At 30.5% G+C, this 16,192-nt stretch overlaps 1 protein-coding gene across 1 annotated transcript; it reads right to left on the bottom strand.

The window, feature by feature from the left end:
- Nucleotides 1–550: 550 nt before the first annotated feature.
- On the bottom strand, nucleotides 551–16,127 carry LOC108904804 (pleckstrin homology domain-containing family F member 2). The gene is made up of 8 exons (XM_018707480.1): nucleotides 16,034–16,127; nucleotides 15,661–15,725; nucleotides 15,397–15,598; nucleotides 14,171–14,296; nucleotides 13,675–13,781; nucleotides 9,054–9,219; nucleotides 8,785–8,867; nucleotides 551–896 (listed from the first exon to the last, which is right to left on the bottom strand). Exons 1-8 carry the CDS (start codon nucleotides 16,047–16,049, stop codon nucleotides 861–863), a joined length of 801 nt encoding a protein of 266 aa, XP_018562996.1. The 5' UTR covers nucleotides 16,050–16,127; the 3' UTR covers nucleotides 551–860.
- Between the last annotated feature and the right edge of the window lie 65 nt (nucleotides 16,128–16,192).

The raw sequence follows: 16,192 nt of genomic DNA, 5'->3' as shown, positions 1-16,192 counted from the left end.
AGCTGCTTTAGTAGTCATTATGAAAAACGATAAGATATTTTATTTCGCACTTCACCTATCGTAATTTACGGGTAAAATTCCAAGTAATAAAAACAAATTAAAAGGTCTATAAATAAAAATGTTTACTGGATATATAAATGATTTAATAGTGTTCAGTAATAACATAATAATAACAATGTGATGCATTATAACATAAAAGTTGAATATAAATTTCAGACGGAATAATGTAACAGTGTTTGCACAAAATTAGAAAAATATTTATTATATATAGTTAGTTATATATAGGCCAAGTATCACAGATGCTAAATGTAATATTTTTGCTTCGTTACAATATTCGATTTTTTTTTCTTTTATTTAAAATCACTTCTACTCCACCACTACACAGTTGTAGGCATAAAATCAAAAAAATAGATTTTAAAAAAGCAATATGTAAATATTAAGAAACGAAAAAATCAACAAAGGAATTTTTCTTTACAAACCGTTTGAAAATATCACCCTTTGTAAGAAATTGCTCTAGAAACATGGGACCTTAAGATAACAAAATCCAATATATATAAAATAGTTTAATAAATACAAATATATAACTTGATACAATAATATATACATCTCTGTTAACGTAAAATGATCGGACAATTAAATATTGATCACCCCCACAGTAGTTATCCTTTCCCTAATATTTCAGTATTAAAAAGTGTGTTCTTAACACCTACATATCTTTTATATCTAAAAATTATCTACAGAAGTTCATAATAACTACAGAGTGAGCTCATATTAAAAATAGGTATTATTTCAATACTTAATTTTATTTACCTTCTGGCATACTTTATGATAAATGGAAGTGCTGTGTCTGAGTGCGACAATCATTCTGGCTTTTCATTGTCACCATAAAACTTTGGCTAAAACAAAAAATACACATGATTTATTTTTTAAAGAGTTTTGCAGAAGAAGTGCCAAAACTTCCTCAAACAATTTCAAGTTCAACGACAATTTTTATACCTACAAGGCGTTCCAATTTATAGGTGCATAAGACATAATATAATATGCAAAAAAATTAAACTTAAATATTTTGTTAAATAGACCCTAAGGTATACAGGCTGTTACAAAATCGCTTGTCACTACAGGGATCTCGGAAACAGTAAGACGTACGAAGTAGCTTAAATGGGGGTAAAGTTGCAGTAATCAGGGGACCAACATTATGCCTCTAAAAAATCAGGGCTAACTTGATTAATTTTCCAAATATTTGAAAAAAAAACGAAATTTTGGAAATCCGTTGTTGTTTCATTTCAGCCTAGTTTGAAGTGATATTGAAAAAAGAAGAACACTTTCTCATGGCCACTTTTTGCCCTCTATCGAATGGCATAATCAATTTTTATATGTAACGTTTCGTCTCTTCAGGACCATCATCAACTTGATTTTTTTTAAATACGACCCTAGACATTTTATTACATTTTTTGCAAACCTTCATGACCCCCAATACTGTACTGCCTCAGCCCGAACCAGATTCAAACGTTTTGTCTCAAAAAATTTATCTTTAGTGCATTCATTCCAAATTTATCTAAATTTTTTATTTAGATTTCTTTGTTTATTGTATTATCATACATTGTAAGTGTCGTTAGACCCTGTGAAATACATCTAGTTATTTAAACTGTTACCACCATGTGTTACAATAAAACATTTATTATTATTAACTATTACCATCACTTGGTCATACATAACTCAATAAGTTGTGTCAAAATTAAAACATTATTACAATTTTAATTTTATTATGACAAATTAATTCTTAAAAATGCATATAAAGAACCAAAACGCTAACTAAACATTATTCTTTAAAAAATTTCATTAAATGTTCAAAAACATTTTCGTTTTGGCAAAGGTTGAAAATGAAGATCAGCGTAATATTATCTGAATTTATTATATCTGTAACCGCAACTGTGAAAGAGCATGTCAGATGTATTTGTATGAATATCCTGAATAAAATAGATCCAAATTTGTTTGAATTTTGAGCACTCGAGAAGCCTAGAAATAACTATGGACACGGGAATAATTTTTTATTTTAATGCATGGTGGTAATAGTTTAAATATCTAACGACACTTATAGTGTACGATAATCCAATAAACATGATTTTTTAGAGGGATAATGTTGGTCCGCTGATTACGAAACTTTGCCCCCATTTAAGCTAGTTTGTATCTCTTACCGTTTTCGAGATCTCTGTAGTGAGAAGTAAATTTGTAACAGCCTGTATATTTGCAAACTACACTTTCCTCAAAATTACAATTCCTACATCTGTTGTTTTTCTTTTTTGAAGTCTAATAGCATTATAATATTCTACACCTCTCGAATTAGAAATTAATTATTGTTAGAGCAAAATTATATACTGCCCCTTTTTTCAATATTCACTGAGAAATGTTAAATAAACAAAACAAAAAATAGTAAAATTATTGAAATATTGAAGATATTCCAAGAATTACATTTTATATGCTATCCAAACTAAAATTGGTTATAAAAACTGGTGCAGGAGCACTTTTAAAGGTGTAGATTAACACGGTCTCATATTTTGGTAAAAAAATTACTAATAGTTTTTCAAATATTGGCAAAAAAATGTAGCAGGTGTAGGATTTTCAAATTTAAGGAAGTTATAGCTTTTAAATGTACAGGGTCGGTAAGTCCCCATGGTTCATCGGCCGTTACGTGAGAGCGATAAAGAAAGTCATAGAAATCCGTGCGATAGAAAAAGATGGCTATAATGAAAGCGTCTAATAGTCACCGCCCATTTGGGTGGATCTTATTTGTGGAAGGGCGAAATGGGCGGTGACTATTAGACTCCTTCATTATAGCCATCTTTCTCTGTCGCACGGATTTCTATGACTTACTTTATGGCTCTCACGTAACGGCCGATGAACCAGGGGGACTTTCTGACCCTGTATGTGCATATTTTTAGGATCTATTTAAAAATATATACAGGGTGTAGGGTCATATTTATACAGAGGCTTACTTTGACCTTTAGAAACACGTATCAATAGTTTATTTTTTCAAATTCGTCAACAAATTTTCTTTAACCCCCTTTTAGTATTTTTTGTACCACGCCACTGGACAAGCTACTGTGACTCAAAATAACAGCGCGCTTTAGTTGCAGCGCATGCACACGAGTTATAGTGTTTACGAAACTAAAAGTCGGCATCTCTTTATTGCGCCGGGCACAATAAAGAGATGCCGACTTTTAGTTTTTATACGGTTTCAACTATCTTCGTAAACACTATACTCTTATTGAATGGGTGTTCGGTACACATACAATACTTAAACAAGCAAAAAACTCAAGCAGTAATTAAATGATAAATGAAATACACAAAAATAAATAATCTGTTGATGGCTTCCAGCGATGAAAAACATTCAAATTCACAGTTAGATGTACTGACCCCCTTTTGCTTCGTCACTGCACTATCTCCGTTTACATGCACCGTAGGTTGCCTACAATTCATGTATTTGTAATACATATACCCCACTTAAAGTTACACCCTGTATATATTTAAGGTTCACTTGGTTTCATTTAAATTAAGACTTGTATGAACTGGAACATCCTGTATGTATATATTAATGAAACAAAAAATAAACAGTTACATAATTTAATAATTCCTTTCTATTTTAGAAGGGGGCATACTTAATTTATGTGCATAGTTTATAACATAAATAATGCTAATTTTTATGGTGAGAAACATCAATTTTGATCATGTAATTTTTATTCTTTAATAATAGAAAATCTAAATGATTTTAGCTCATGACATGAATGAGGTTATTTTATCTTCTCATATGGACTCACAAAAAAATTCAAACAACATTAGTGGTTTACGAAAATTGACTCCGGTTGCTCAAATTATTATCTATGTCCTTATTATTCTTACGGTTTTAGAGAGAGAGAGAATGCTACGTCAAGATCCCTATGAGGCAATTTTCGTAAACCCCTATTGTGTTAATAAAAGCCATAGAAAAAAAAACATACATATTTAAACAGGTTACTTATATGTTCCTGTCTTGCATATTGTACGCATTTCACTGCTGTCGTATTTAAAAGCAAAAAACACAAAACAAACACAAAATTATGAAAAACGAGTTTGCCAACAGACATTTTACATTAAGGTCATTTAGTATTACATATTCAGGTAGGTATTATGTAAATTTATTTATAGGAAACATCACAATTCTTTGAATAATCATCCAAGTTTTGTCTAAATAACTAGAAAATGCAGTTATGGAAATTAGGATATATATTTAGAAGATTTACATTAATTCATCAATTATTCTTTTATAATATATACATATTTTTTTTTAGTAGAAAACATCAGATTATTTAAAATTTCCTCATTTTTTAAATAAAATAAATACAGGGAAATGAAGATTAACTTAGAATACGGGAGTATATGACCGTATGTACTTGTGAACTTAAAGAGGGTTTTTCATATGAACGTTTTTCAAATATATGCTCCTTTTTCAAAGTAAAAATATACATTTTCAGATTCATCCTTCCAAATTTCTTTTCTAATCAAAAAATTATTTTTATTCAAATTTATCAAGAACTAGTTCAGGAAAGTTCCCTATGAAAAATTACCAAAATATGAAAAGATCAAGACTTTTATAAACATCCAAATCTTATGTTTTTGGACCCATTAAAAACATAAAAAACTTGTTATGTCCAAAATTTTTGTAAGTTCTACAATATCTAAAATTATTCACAGAAATTAGATCTGAATCTGATTGTGCTCTACTTCAAAAAGCAATAAATGTGGTAGCTGTTTGGTGCAACCAAAATAAATTACCTCTAAATGCAGAAAAATGTAATGTACTGTCTTTTACACGTAAAATTAACCCCATTAAATATAACTATAACATTGATAGTTCTATGTTGCAAAGGCCTCAGTACATAAAAGATCTTGGTGTTGTTTTCGATGCGAAATTAAATTTTATAAAACACATTGACATGGTTGCATCATCTGCTTATAAATCTTTAGGTATTATTATACGTTCTTCTCGAGGATTCCACAGCATACATACTATGAAATTACTTTATGAATCTTTTGTTAGGTCAAAATTGGAATACGCATCAATTGTCTGGAGTCCTTTTTATAGTGCACACATTGAATCTTTGGAAAAAGTTCAAAGAAATTTTTTTAAATTTGTCGCATTTAAGCTTGACGGAATATATCCTGAAAGAGGATATCCACATAATGCACTACTTGATCGCTTTCATTGTAATGATTTAAAAACACGCAGAACTACACATCAAATTGTCTTTTTACATAAAATATTAAACAACTTAATTGATTGCACCTGGTTACTCAACAAAATTCAGATCAAAGTTCCTAGGCTTGCTTCTCGTGAAAATAATATATTCAAGTTACCCACTGTAAGAACTAACATTATGAAAGCATCTCCTTTATATCAGATGATTGTCAACTATTGCAATGTTGAGGACAGGTTAGATATATTTTCTTGCACTATTAATGAAATTAAAAAGCGGATTCTTTACTGTTAATTTATAGTTTTAATACTTTATTTTTGTTTTTACTATTTTATTGATTCGTGTTTATCTATATGTATAAGTGAATGTGCGTGAATATGTATCGATATTTTTAGGTATTTATTTATGTGTAATGACTTTATATATTCTATATCTACCATAGTTTTGCTATTCTAATGTATATTTTTCTCTGTGTATGTATATTATATTATGTTATTGCCATGTTCATTTATTAGGTATTATTAATTCTATTTATTGACATATATTTTCGAATGCGTTGTGTGTTGTACTACTACATTGACTTTGTATCCTATAACTGGGCATTTGCCTGTTGGATATGTAGTGAAATAAATAAATAAATAAATAAATAAATATGCTCTATGTAAATCTACTTTGTTAAGATTGTATCGACTGTATAAATAATGAACTACGCGACACATGCATCTATAAAATAAAAAAAATTATATAAATTGATAAATATACAAAGGCATTTTATAAAGCAACAAATTTAAAGTGTGGGAAAGTAAAAACAACATTGGCACTTGACGTTTTAACTAGTGCTTTATTAATAACTAAAAAAAATTGGTCATTGTGTGTAATGAGTAATGACTAAGTAAACAAGCATTTTCTATCATTTTGTGTTACTAACTTATCACTTGCAAGAAAAACCCCAAAGCAAATACAAAAGCCAACTTACAAGTTGTCAGCACGTGTAACCAAGACAGTGACTGCGGAACTGTTTTATTAAAAATACCTAGTTAATAAATAATAATTGAGTTTTTTTAAATACCAACAGATACTTTTTTTCTTAAAAAAGTGTATGAGAATGATTTTGATACATTGCTGAACAAGAAATTACTGCAAACTTGTTCATTTCAGTATAGCAGAAAAAATGTAACCAAAATAATTTTGAATTGTGCTTAGCCAAAACTGTATTTTCTATCAATCAATTCTCAGTCAATTAATTAAATAGTAAAATACCCTCACATTACAAATAAAAATAAATGTTCCCTACTGCCACTGCGAAGAAAAATAATAATAATCTAAATCTAATTTTAATCTAAATCAGTTCCACTATTGTTCTTAATGATATGTATTTATAAGACATTTCAGCTTTCAGACATGACGAAATACCACATCCTATTTAAGGTTTAAATTAAAACATTTTATTATACAGGGTATCAGAAGTTTGACTGCCTTAATTTTAACAGACGATAGAATACTTTAAAATAAACAAAAAAACAATGGTTATCACTTTTTTAAATTTCTTTATGCTTAATTCTAAAAAATAATTAGCGTAATAAATTCAAAATTCGATAAAATTCATATCGTGCAATGTGACAACGGCACGGCGGATAATACGAGGTACTAAGCTGCCCAGCAATACGTAATTCAGTCAGTATCTGGAATTGGACCGTGTCTGAGTGTTTTTTGCGTACCTCTATTTTCTTTTCTAGAGGCGTTTTCCAGCGAGTGTGCGAAAATTGGATTCGAAGCTGTTGTACGTGCATCGAAAATGGTGGTGGACATTTTAAGCATATGTTGTAGTTTGTTTTGTACTTGCATGTTTAAAAATTACTGAATTTTGCTTTTGGTAAGTACCTAAATTATTTTTAATATGTATGATTATTTGGATGACGTGAATCTTTGGGTACTTTAATTACATATTTTTCAAATTCATAATTTGATTAAATGTTAAGTTCCTGTTTTAAGAGATTCGTAATTACTAAAATTCTAGCGAAAATTTAAGCAGAACACTATTTTTGTACTACAAAATCGATACATTTTACTTTATTTATTTAAAAACCGAAAAACAATTGTCTTGAAATTTACTAAATGTTTCACAATAATAGATAGATGTTTACATTTTTTCCGTAGAACAAGTCTGCCGCGTGCACACTTGGTATGCATCAGCTGTGTAGCGTTAGGTTAAGCGCTGTTGCCATGTTGAATTGAAACTCACCAATATTAATACTCGCTGTATATTGAAAACTGTTATTCTTACGTTCCTGTAATATACAACTTTTTTATTCATTTATGATTATCTCATGTTGAAGTAATGGCAGTCAATCTTCTTACACCCTGTATATATAGGGTGTCCCAAAATCCACACAAGACACACCAGTGCAGTAAAGTGGGGCCAACGAAAAAAAAATAATGTGACAGCTGACAGGATTCAGGATTATTAAAAATAGACCGCTACAAGAAATAATGAAGGTTTTTCAGCTACAATTTGCAATTTTCTAACAAAATATGGTCGGAATAGTGATTTAACTTCAGTAACTGTGAATAGGAAAATTCAGGGAGACTGGATCAATTAGTGATCTTAAACAATGGTTGTCCTTCAAGTCATTCAAAACAAAATATTGAAGCACTCATCTTCAGCGAATGAGGCTCATTTTCATCTTGATGGTTTCGTTAACTGACAAAATTGTAGCAAAATCCACGAGTGAGTGTTGAGAAGCAAATGCTACCACGTGTCACTTGTTTGGTGCGGATTTTGGGCTGGAGGCATCATCGGAGCATTCTTCTTCAAAAATGTGACTGGTCAGGAAGTTAATATAGTGCTCACTATTAATAATCCAGTTTTCTGTGCCTAAATTGCAAGATATGGATGTAAACATTTCCTAGTTGTGTAATTTTCTGTTTTGGTGATCAGAATTGACCGCCCAGATCAAACGTTAGACGTTTTTCTTTGGGGTTTTTTGAAGCCTAAGATTTATGCCAATAAGCCCACGACCACCCACAGCTTGAAGGATGAAATTGAGCATTGTAGCAACTAATTTCAGTCGCATTTTTGCAAAATGGTAAAATTTTGACAAAACAGTGCGTATGTCCACTAAAACCCTGGAGGCCATTTACCCAATATGCTATTCCATACATAACCCTATACTGTATACTTTATGTATCAATAAAAAATTTACAATTTAAATTAAAAATTTGTGTTTTCTTTTTGCGTGAATTTTGGAACACCCTTTAGAATTATTTAACATGTAATTATGAACTGAAATAAGTAAAAAAAATATGCATGAGTGTATTTAAATTTCAGATATAAGCATGTGAAAAATATTTCAGAAACACTAATAGACTTTTTTCTAATGGATAAATTGGCAAAACCGTGTAATCACAAAGTAAATCAATGGAAGTTTCGTACCTGAGAAGCTCCTATTGAAGTTTTAAATATCTTGAACGGATTTTTTTTTAATATTTATTTTTTAAATTCAGTTACTTCAAAACACGATTCTGCCATAGCAGAAATATTTAAGACACTTACCAAATCGTGAGCCTCAGGCTGCCCTTTGTTAGTCTCTTCATCATCATCCGAGTCTTCTTCCCCAGAGGAGTCGGCATTTACACCTACAATTAATTAACAAGTTAAAGAAAATAACTTCATAGAATATTTATAGGAATCAGTAAATTTAATGCATTTTTATCAATTTCTTTTTGCAGAAATGTAAAAGCAACTCTTAGATATATCCTTTATTATTTTTTAAAGGAGAAATTATATTTCAAGATATAAGGAGCAGGGCAGGGAAAAGTTACCTTTCTGACCGGGTTCGACGGAATTGTGGTTCCTGGTTGATGCCGAGGTTAGGACCTCGTAACAATGCAGACATACTCTCAGAGGCTTCGAACTCTGGTTTGGAAGGAGGAAACGTTTGTTTGAGCAAGGGCCACATACCACAGCCCCACACTTGCGACAATGATGCTAAAAAATAAAGTAACTAGTAACAAATAGAAATATGTAGGTACAGATTATTTTGTTATTAATTAGCCAAATGTCACCATTATAATTATTATACAGGGTGATTCACAAACGGTGACAAAAAATGGACCCTTGTATTATTTGGTGAATTTTAAGGGGTTTTGCATATACAATTTTTGTCTTGGAAGCTTTGTTAAAAAGATACAGGGTGTTAAACTAAAAAAAATATTTTTTAATTTTTTTAAATAATTTAAAAACTAGTAGTAGTAGTAAGTGAAATAATTTGAAATTGGGCACAAGTATTTATGTAAACCTTGTCCAAAATCTGAGGCCATTTCTTAGAATTTAGATGCTCTAGTGGTGGAGTAGTAATTTGTAGAAAATTGAAAGACGAATCCGAAAATATGATTGTTAACCCTTTCAGTGCTCCAGACGTATTTATTCGCTAAAAATTTATAGTGTTCAAAATGCTCTAAATGGATTAATTCGCTTAAATAGTTAAATTGGATCAGGCTGCTCAAATAGTATATATTCGCAACCATGCGCATAGCGATTCGGTTGTTGCAATTGGTATGGAGAATTTTTGCGGGCGGAGCTTATAGCGATTGTGACAAATATTTTTATGGAAGGAGGTAATACTGGTAATAATGCCAAGATTGTTCACCTCTCATTCAGTTTCTATTTAGTACAGCTGTCGATATATTAGTACAGCTGTCGATATACTGTATTTTATTCAAAATAAAATGGTAAAATTGATCGTAAATCGTAATTTAACACAACATAATGTAAAACTATAAGTGGTCTAACTGCTTCAGATGTATATGTTCGCACGCGATAAACTTTCGCACACGGCGCAGTAGCTGTGTTCAGACGTATTGCGCAGAAAATGGGTTAAAGTAAATCAGTGGTTTATTATTTTATTTAAAAAAATATGCCACCCATACCCTGTATCTACGCCAGTGAAGCGTCTAAATTTTAGGAAAAGGCCTCAGATTTTGGACAATGTTTACATAAATACATGTGCCCAATTTAAAATTATTTCACTTATTAATTTTTAAATAATTTAATAAAATTAAAATCATTTTTTTAAGTTTAACACCCTATATTTTTTTAATGAAGCATCCTAAATAAAAAATTTATATGAAGGCTCCCCTTAAAATTCACCAAACAATACTCAAGGTTTTTTATTAAAAATAAATATTGTGCTGGTGTAAAGTAGGAATAATAATTTTTAAAATTATCGAGGATTTTTTAGTATTAAAGGTATACTTTGTAGATGGCACTAAAATGCATAGTTTCAGAGAAATCAAATTAATTAATTAATCAATCAATATAGCGCAAATTTAACATAGATATATGTTTAAATAGATTAAAATGCACCAAAATACTCAGCTCTTCGTAACTAATAATTGCAGTAGAACATTGAAATCCACAGAAACATTGGATGTGACTAGTTGTAGAGCAAGGGTCGGCAACTGGCGGACCGCGGTCCAGGTCCGGACCGCGGAAGGTAAAATACTGAACCGCCAAAAATTTTTTGAAAGTATAAATTACTCAAATAAATTATTAAAAAAATGTTTTTTACGTTTAAGTGCCAATCTTATCATTTTTTCTAGTATTTTAGAATTGTGTAAGTGTTTTGAGTTCTTAATTAGTAAGCAGATTAAATTTGAGTCCAAATCAAAATAAAAAAAATAAGAAGTATGAATTTTTTTCTGGACCTCGATAAAAACTTTCAAAAGTATCCAGACCGCACCTAAAATTACTTGCCGACCCCTGCTGTAGAGTCTCAGACGATCACAATTGTCTGAGGAGTGGTTCCATCTATAGTGGATTTTAAAACAACAAGAACAAAAATAACCATCAGAGTAGGCCTAGGTGTTCTGTTCCGCCCCCACAGAGCCTCGCCTAAGAATGACAAGGGTAGGTCAATGATTCGTGGCTAAGGCTAAAGAAGTGAAAGCTAATTTTGTAATTGGCAGCATAACAACCTGAAAAACTATCGTACTTTAAATATCAGCATGGGCCACAAAAAAGTCTTAAAACCACAAAATTGAAATCCATTACTCTTTGGAATGATACATTTTAATGGTATCCAACAAGTATACTTTTTATACTACTAGTAACGACAAATATAGATTAAATTTTATTAGATGTAGTGGAAACACAGTGTCACTTTACATGTTCCCAGAATATTGACCTGAAGTTATTTTAAAATCACAATATTTTTATGTCATTGAAGATGAAGCCCCAAATATTAAAAAAAAATAGGGGTAACGGAGGCTAGCCTCCGCTGTTCTGGTTACATGCTACTGCCGATTGTCTTTGCACGTGCTATGATATGACAAAATGGTAAACACGTTAGAAATAAACTGCCACATTAATTCGGTAAAACGGGAATGGGCAAATATATTTAGTTTTTGTCTTTATCGCTTTACGAGAGGGTGTTCATATAGTGCCTTTGTGTGATGTAAGTGTATAACCTTATAAAGTTATTTATTTCAGTGTTTAGTGACGGTACAGGGTATTATTTTTTTCAAGTTTTTGAGTTATATGAAATAACATGTATACGAATCAAGAAAGAGTGGTCTGAGAAAACAATTCTGCTGCAAGAAGTCGATATAACAACCGTCAGGTATTGGAATAAGAAAATATTTGGACAGGAACAAACTCACTGAATGGAATGAATAGTCTTTCCGATATCAATTGAAGAACCAAGAGGTTGACAGTATGTACCAGGTTCGGACGATGACGCAGCAACTCGGCATTGAAATATTTGAAAAACTTGTCCCCATATTTATTTAGCCATACCCATATACAGGTCTGGTTGAACTAAACGTGGAGGTGGTAGAAATGTATACGCCCAATTGAAGAATGCAAGCGTGGGCAAATGAAATATAAACACAGCTGCATTGGGCCACTGGGAAATAAATCCCAGCTGTTGACAAGTGGTTGACAAATTGCCCATCATTGCAGTGCAGCAATGCGGAATTTGGTGTGATTCAGGTAATTTTAATTTATTATAGGCGCCTCCTATTAATCATTGATATTATTACAACATGGCATTTTGGAGACCTTTTGAAACGGAACAAAATGAAATTTACCATCAGTATAATAAAATTGTTTGAGTACATAAATAATTAAAATATGTTGTTGGCCAAATGAACATATAATAGAAATTTTCTACACATTATATACAAATTATTATAATTTTATACCTTTAGCAGAAAACTTTTTTAGGGACGCCTGTCATTAAATTTTATTGCCAGGTGTTTTTTTACATGTTCAACTGACTTCAGAAAGACTATACTGGTACTCGAAGATTAGCCACAAAATTTCAAGTGTCATGTTATAAAAATTAGGTGAGTAAACATTTGTTTACTTTTGCGTATTTTATTTATCATTATTGATTAGTGCTTGAGTTTTTTGATAGGTTATTTGTTAAGTACTGATTCGTAGCTAATATTATTTAAAAGAACAAAATTTCCCTTTTTGTGAGATGATAGGGCATGTGGCCAACACCCACTCCACAAAAGTTACGCGCCAAAAAGCAGTACCTCATGGCGGGTGGTATGGAAATTTGCATTTTAATAACTTTTCCTTTAAATATGTGATTTGACAACAATGCATAGCCCAGTTTCCAACTGTGCATGCGCTGCGACTAAAGCGCCCTTTTGTACGAGATGACACTAGCATGTCAAGAGGCACGGTATGAATATTACTAAAAAAAAAAATTATTTGAATAATTTGAAAAAAATAAACTATTGATGCGTGTTCTTAGAGACGAAAGATCTGTATAAATATGACTCCCACTCAAAGCTACACCCTGTACGTAATGAGTATAAAAATGAAAAGTAAACAATTTTTCTTTTGATATTTTTTTAAATTCTGGGCCATGCCATTTCCTGCATTAAAAAAGTATTATTTGACAATACTATTTAAAAATATTAATGATATATGATGCTTATGGGTGACCCTGTATATCCCTCTATATCATTGTCAATAAAACTCCTCAAATAATATTGTGGGGTATAAATATGTATGACCCAATTAAAATTGCTCACATTTGTTTAAATGTTTTTCACAAAGAATTATGAACTAAATTAAGCAAAAATATTACGGCATATAAACATTTCCGTACCAAATATAATTGTAACAAAATTTTATCTAATGTGACGAGCAAAAGATAAATAGACATTTATTATCTTCAAGAATTATGAATTTAAACGGATTATGTGTTATAAAAGTGTCCACGAAATTTTACTGAAAACGACATACTTCTTGCGATGATACAGGTGTTTGTTGATAATACAAAGCATTTACAATTAAGATTCCTTGTGCAAAAATCAGATATTAGTTATTTACTATGACACACTATTTTAATAACAATGATATTAATTTTTCTATAGGCATGTCGGTAGATAAATAATATTACGATTTTAATCTAATCTAACCTACCCTTCTGTTTATTAGAGTAAACTGAGTCTTCTTACAATGCATACAAATTGAAGCTTCGCCATCTGGTACCCAAACAGCTGCATGTTCTGATACCGCTTTTTTCCCACCTAAAAATTAATTCGACCTTCATATGTGCTGACTATAAATAAATTTTCATTTTAAATTTAGAAAATAAAAATGCAATTTTCAAAATGTTTTCTACGGAAAATTCTAAATAGTACAAGTGTTTATTTTTGTTCTAAAACTGCTTCTAGGATGTGAAACTTAGAGGTTCGATTCAGAGCGGCGGTAATGTCGCCTTTGTGGTTACTGATAAATAATGCTGTGGTTGCTACTTTTACCTCAAAATAAATTCACAATTTCAAGGAATAATAATAATAATTAACAAAGTTCTAGATATATTTAAAGAGTAAACCACATTCTAAATAGCAATGGTTACAAAATCCAAAAACAGAAAACCGGCATAAAGATTAATGAATCTGATACTTATACATACTTTTTCTAAGAAGATCATCAATGCATTTATTTATATGAGCCATCCATTCTCCCTTTTCTACCGCTGTGGCTGCATACACAGCAAAAGATTTGGACGCAGTTTTGATTAGCCACCCATTCTTGTACTCTAGAATTAAAAAAATAACAACAAAAGTAATTAATGTCTATCAAAATATGACTCTATTTTACAGAAAAACTTGTTGATACATTTTATCACTAAAATGGTGATACTGAAATTGAAACTTTTCAAAAATGCATACATACATCACATTTTGTGTCAGAAACTTTCGACTCAAAGTTTCACATCACTTTTATATGTCTTTAGTGATAATAATGTCCTCCAAATTACACTTTTTAATGTTATGGATTCAGTGTATGATTCAACCAAATTTTCAGAATACTATCTAATGATACAAGATTATGTTTGAGAAATGTTTTAATACATACACATATAACTCAGTATCACAACCATCTAAAACAGGAAATCATACTGGGGCGCACAGGATGTATGCAAATTATCTACAGTTTTACCATATAAAAAAATTCAGACAAATATTTCTTATGTTTATACATGTTTATAAATAATATAACTTATTAAATAAAATATTAACAAATAGATATAAGTTAATAACTAAAAAGCATATGATTTTCTCTCACTTGGTAATTTAAAGAAATGGAAAAACATTGAAGAATAAGAATGAATTACTTTTAAAGATAAGAACCATTTAATATTGTGAACAAATGTGTAATATTTGTATTATAATTACGTTGCAAAAAGATTATTCTGACAAAAATATGTAATAAAAAATATAAAATATTTTTGCATCATCAAACAAATTAATTTAAAAAGATATTTGTTCAGTAACATAGACATGAAAACCAAGAATTAATTTCAGTTACTTGAATATCAAATTTGTTAGTTGCATTTTCTTTATTACAGCACGAGGTCTGCACTAATTTTGCAACTCAGCACAATAGAAAAATGACAAAGGTAAAAATTAAAAAGCTTTATGAAGGAAAACAAATATCTAACTGGTGCAGCTGGTGCAATATTCCTACTTACTACAAATTCATACATTACTTAAAATCAGTACTTAGATACCTACTTAAATATTATGATTATTTATGACATATTGATAGAAATGCATTTATGTGTGTAGTAAACTGTAAGTTCATATTACATGCATATCATAAATTCATACTTTCTTAATGAAAGGAATTACTTACGGTTTTCATCATCTAAACTTTCTAATTTGACTTCTTCTAATGGAATGATATGTTGCTTATTGTATTTTTTCTTGTTAATTATGATATTCCCATACACTAAGATATCGTTGAATAAGAAGAACTGCCTTGTTTTAGGTTTTTTCCTACACATTTTGGTTAAGACACCCTCGCCCACCAGCACTCTGCCCGGAACACCCAGCGGCTAAAACGGAACGATTGTAAATAAAATAAGATGCTATTATCAAAGCATAAGAATGTATTTACCTGTCCCGAACTACCAAAACAGCTCTCTACCATAGCTATCCGCCTCGTATTGGCCTCACTGTTGACTGAAATAGACATTTTGAATAATTAAAAATCAAAACCTTGACAAAACTCAAATATAATGTTCTATTATGATTCATTCCAAAATGAGTACAAGACCACTTTTCCTCGCTACAAAGTAAAAATTATAAATGGCTTGAAAGTAAAAAGTAGATCGCGGATTATTAAACAGACCATGAAAACTGCATTAGAGTAATAAATTAACCTTATATGGCACCATCTAGAACTATTCTTTGAAAATGTCAAAGTTACATATAGTATCTAAAATTATATTTTTTATATTAATCTAGAAAAAATATTTCTAAAAAATTACCCAATTTGTCCACCATTCCGACTTAAAAACTTTTTCCACCTCGCCTGAAAACGCAACACCCACTCTATTAAAAATAGTAACGGTTGTCATTTGTCATCTGTCATCTGTCAGCAACTTTTATTTGTCAAAATCTTAATGAGCGTTTTCGATTATCTGTAA

The sequence above is a fragment of the Anoplophora glabripennis genome, unplaced genomic scaffold (assembly GCF_000390285.2).
Source record: "Anoplophora glabripennis isolate ALB-LARVAE unplaced genomic scaffold, Agla_2.0 scaffold104, whole genome shotgun sequence".
Lineage (NCBI taxonomy): Eukaryota > Metazoa > Arthropoda > Insecta > Coleoptera > Cerambycidae > Anoplophora > Anoplophora glabripennis.
The sequence above is the reverse complement of the archived record's forward strand: the minus strand, read 5'-3'. Positions and strand labels throughout refer to the sequence as shown.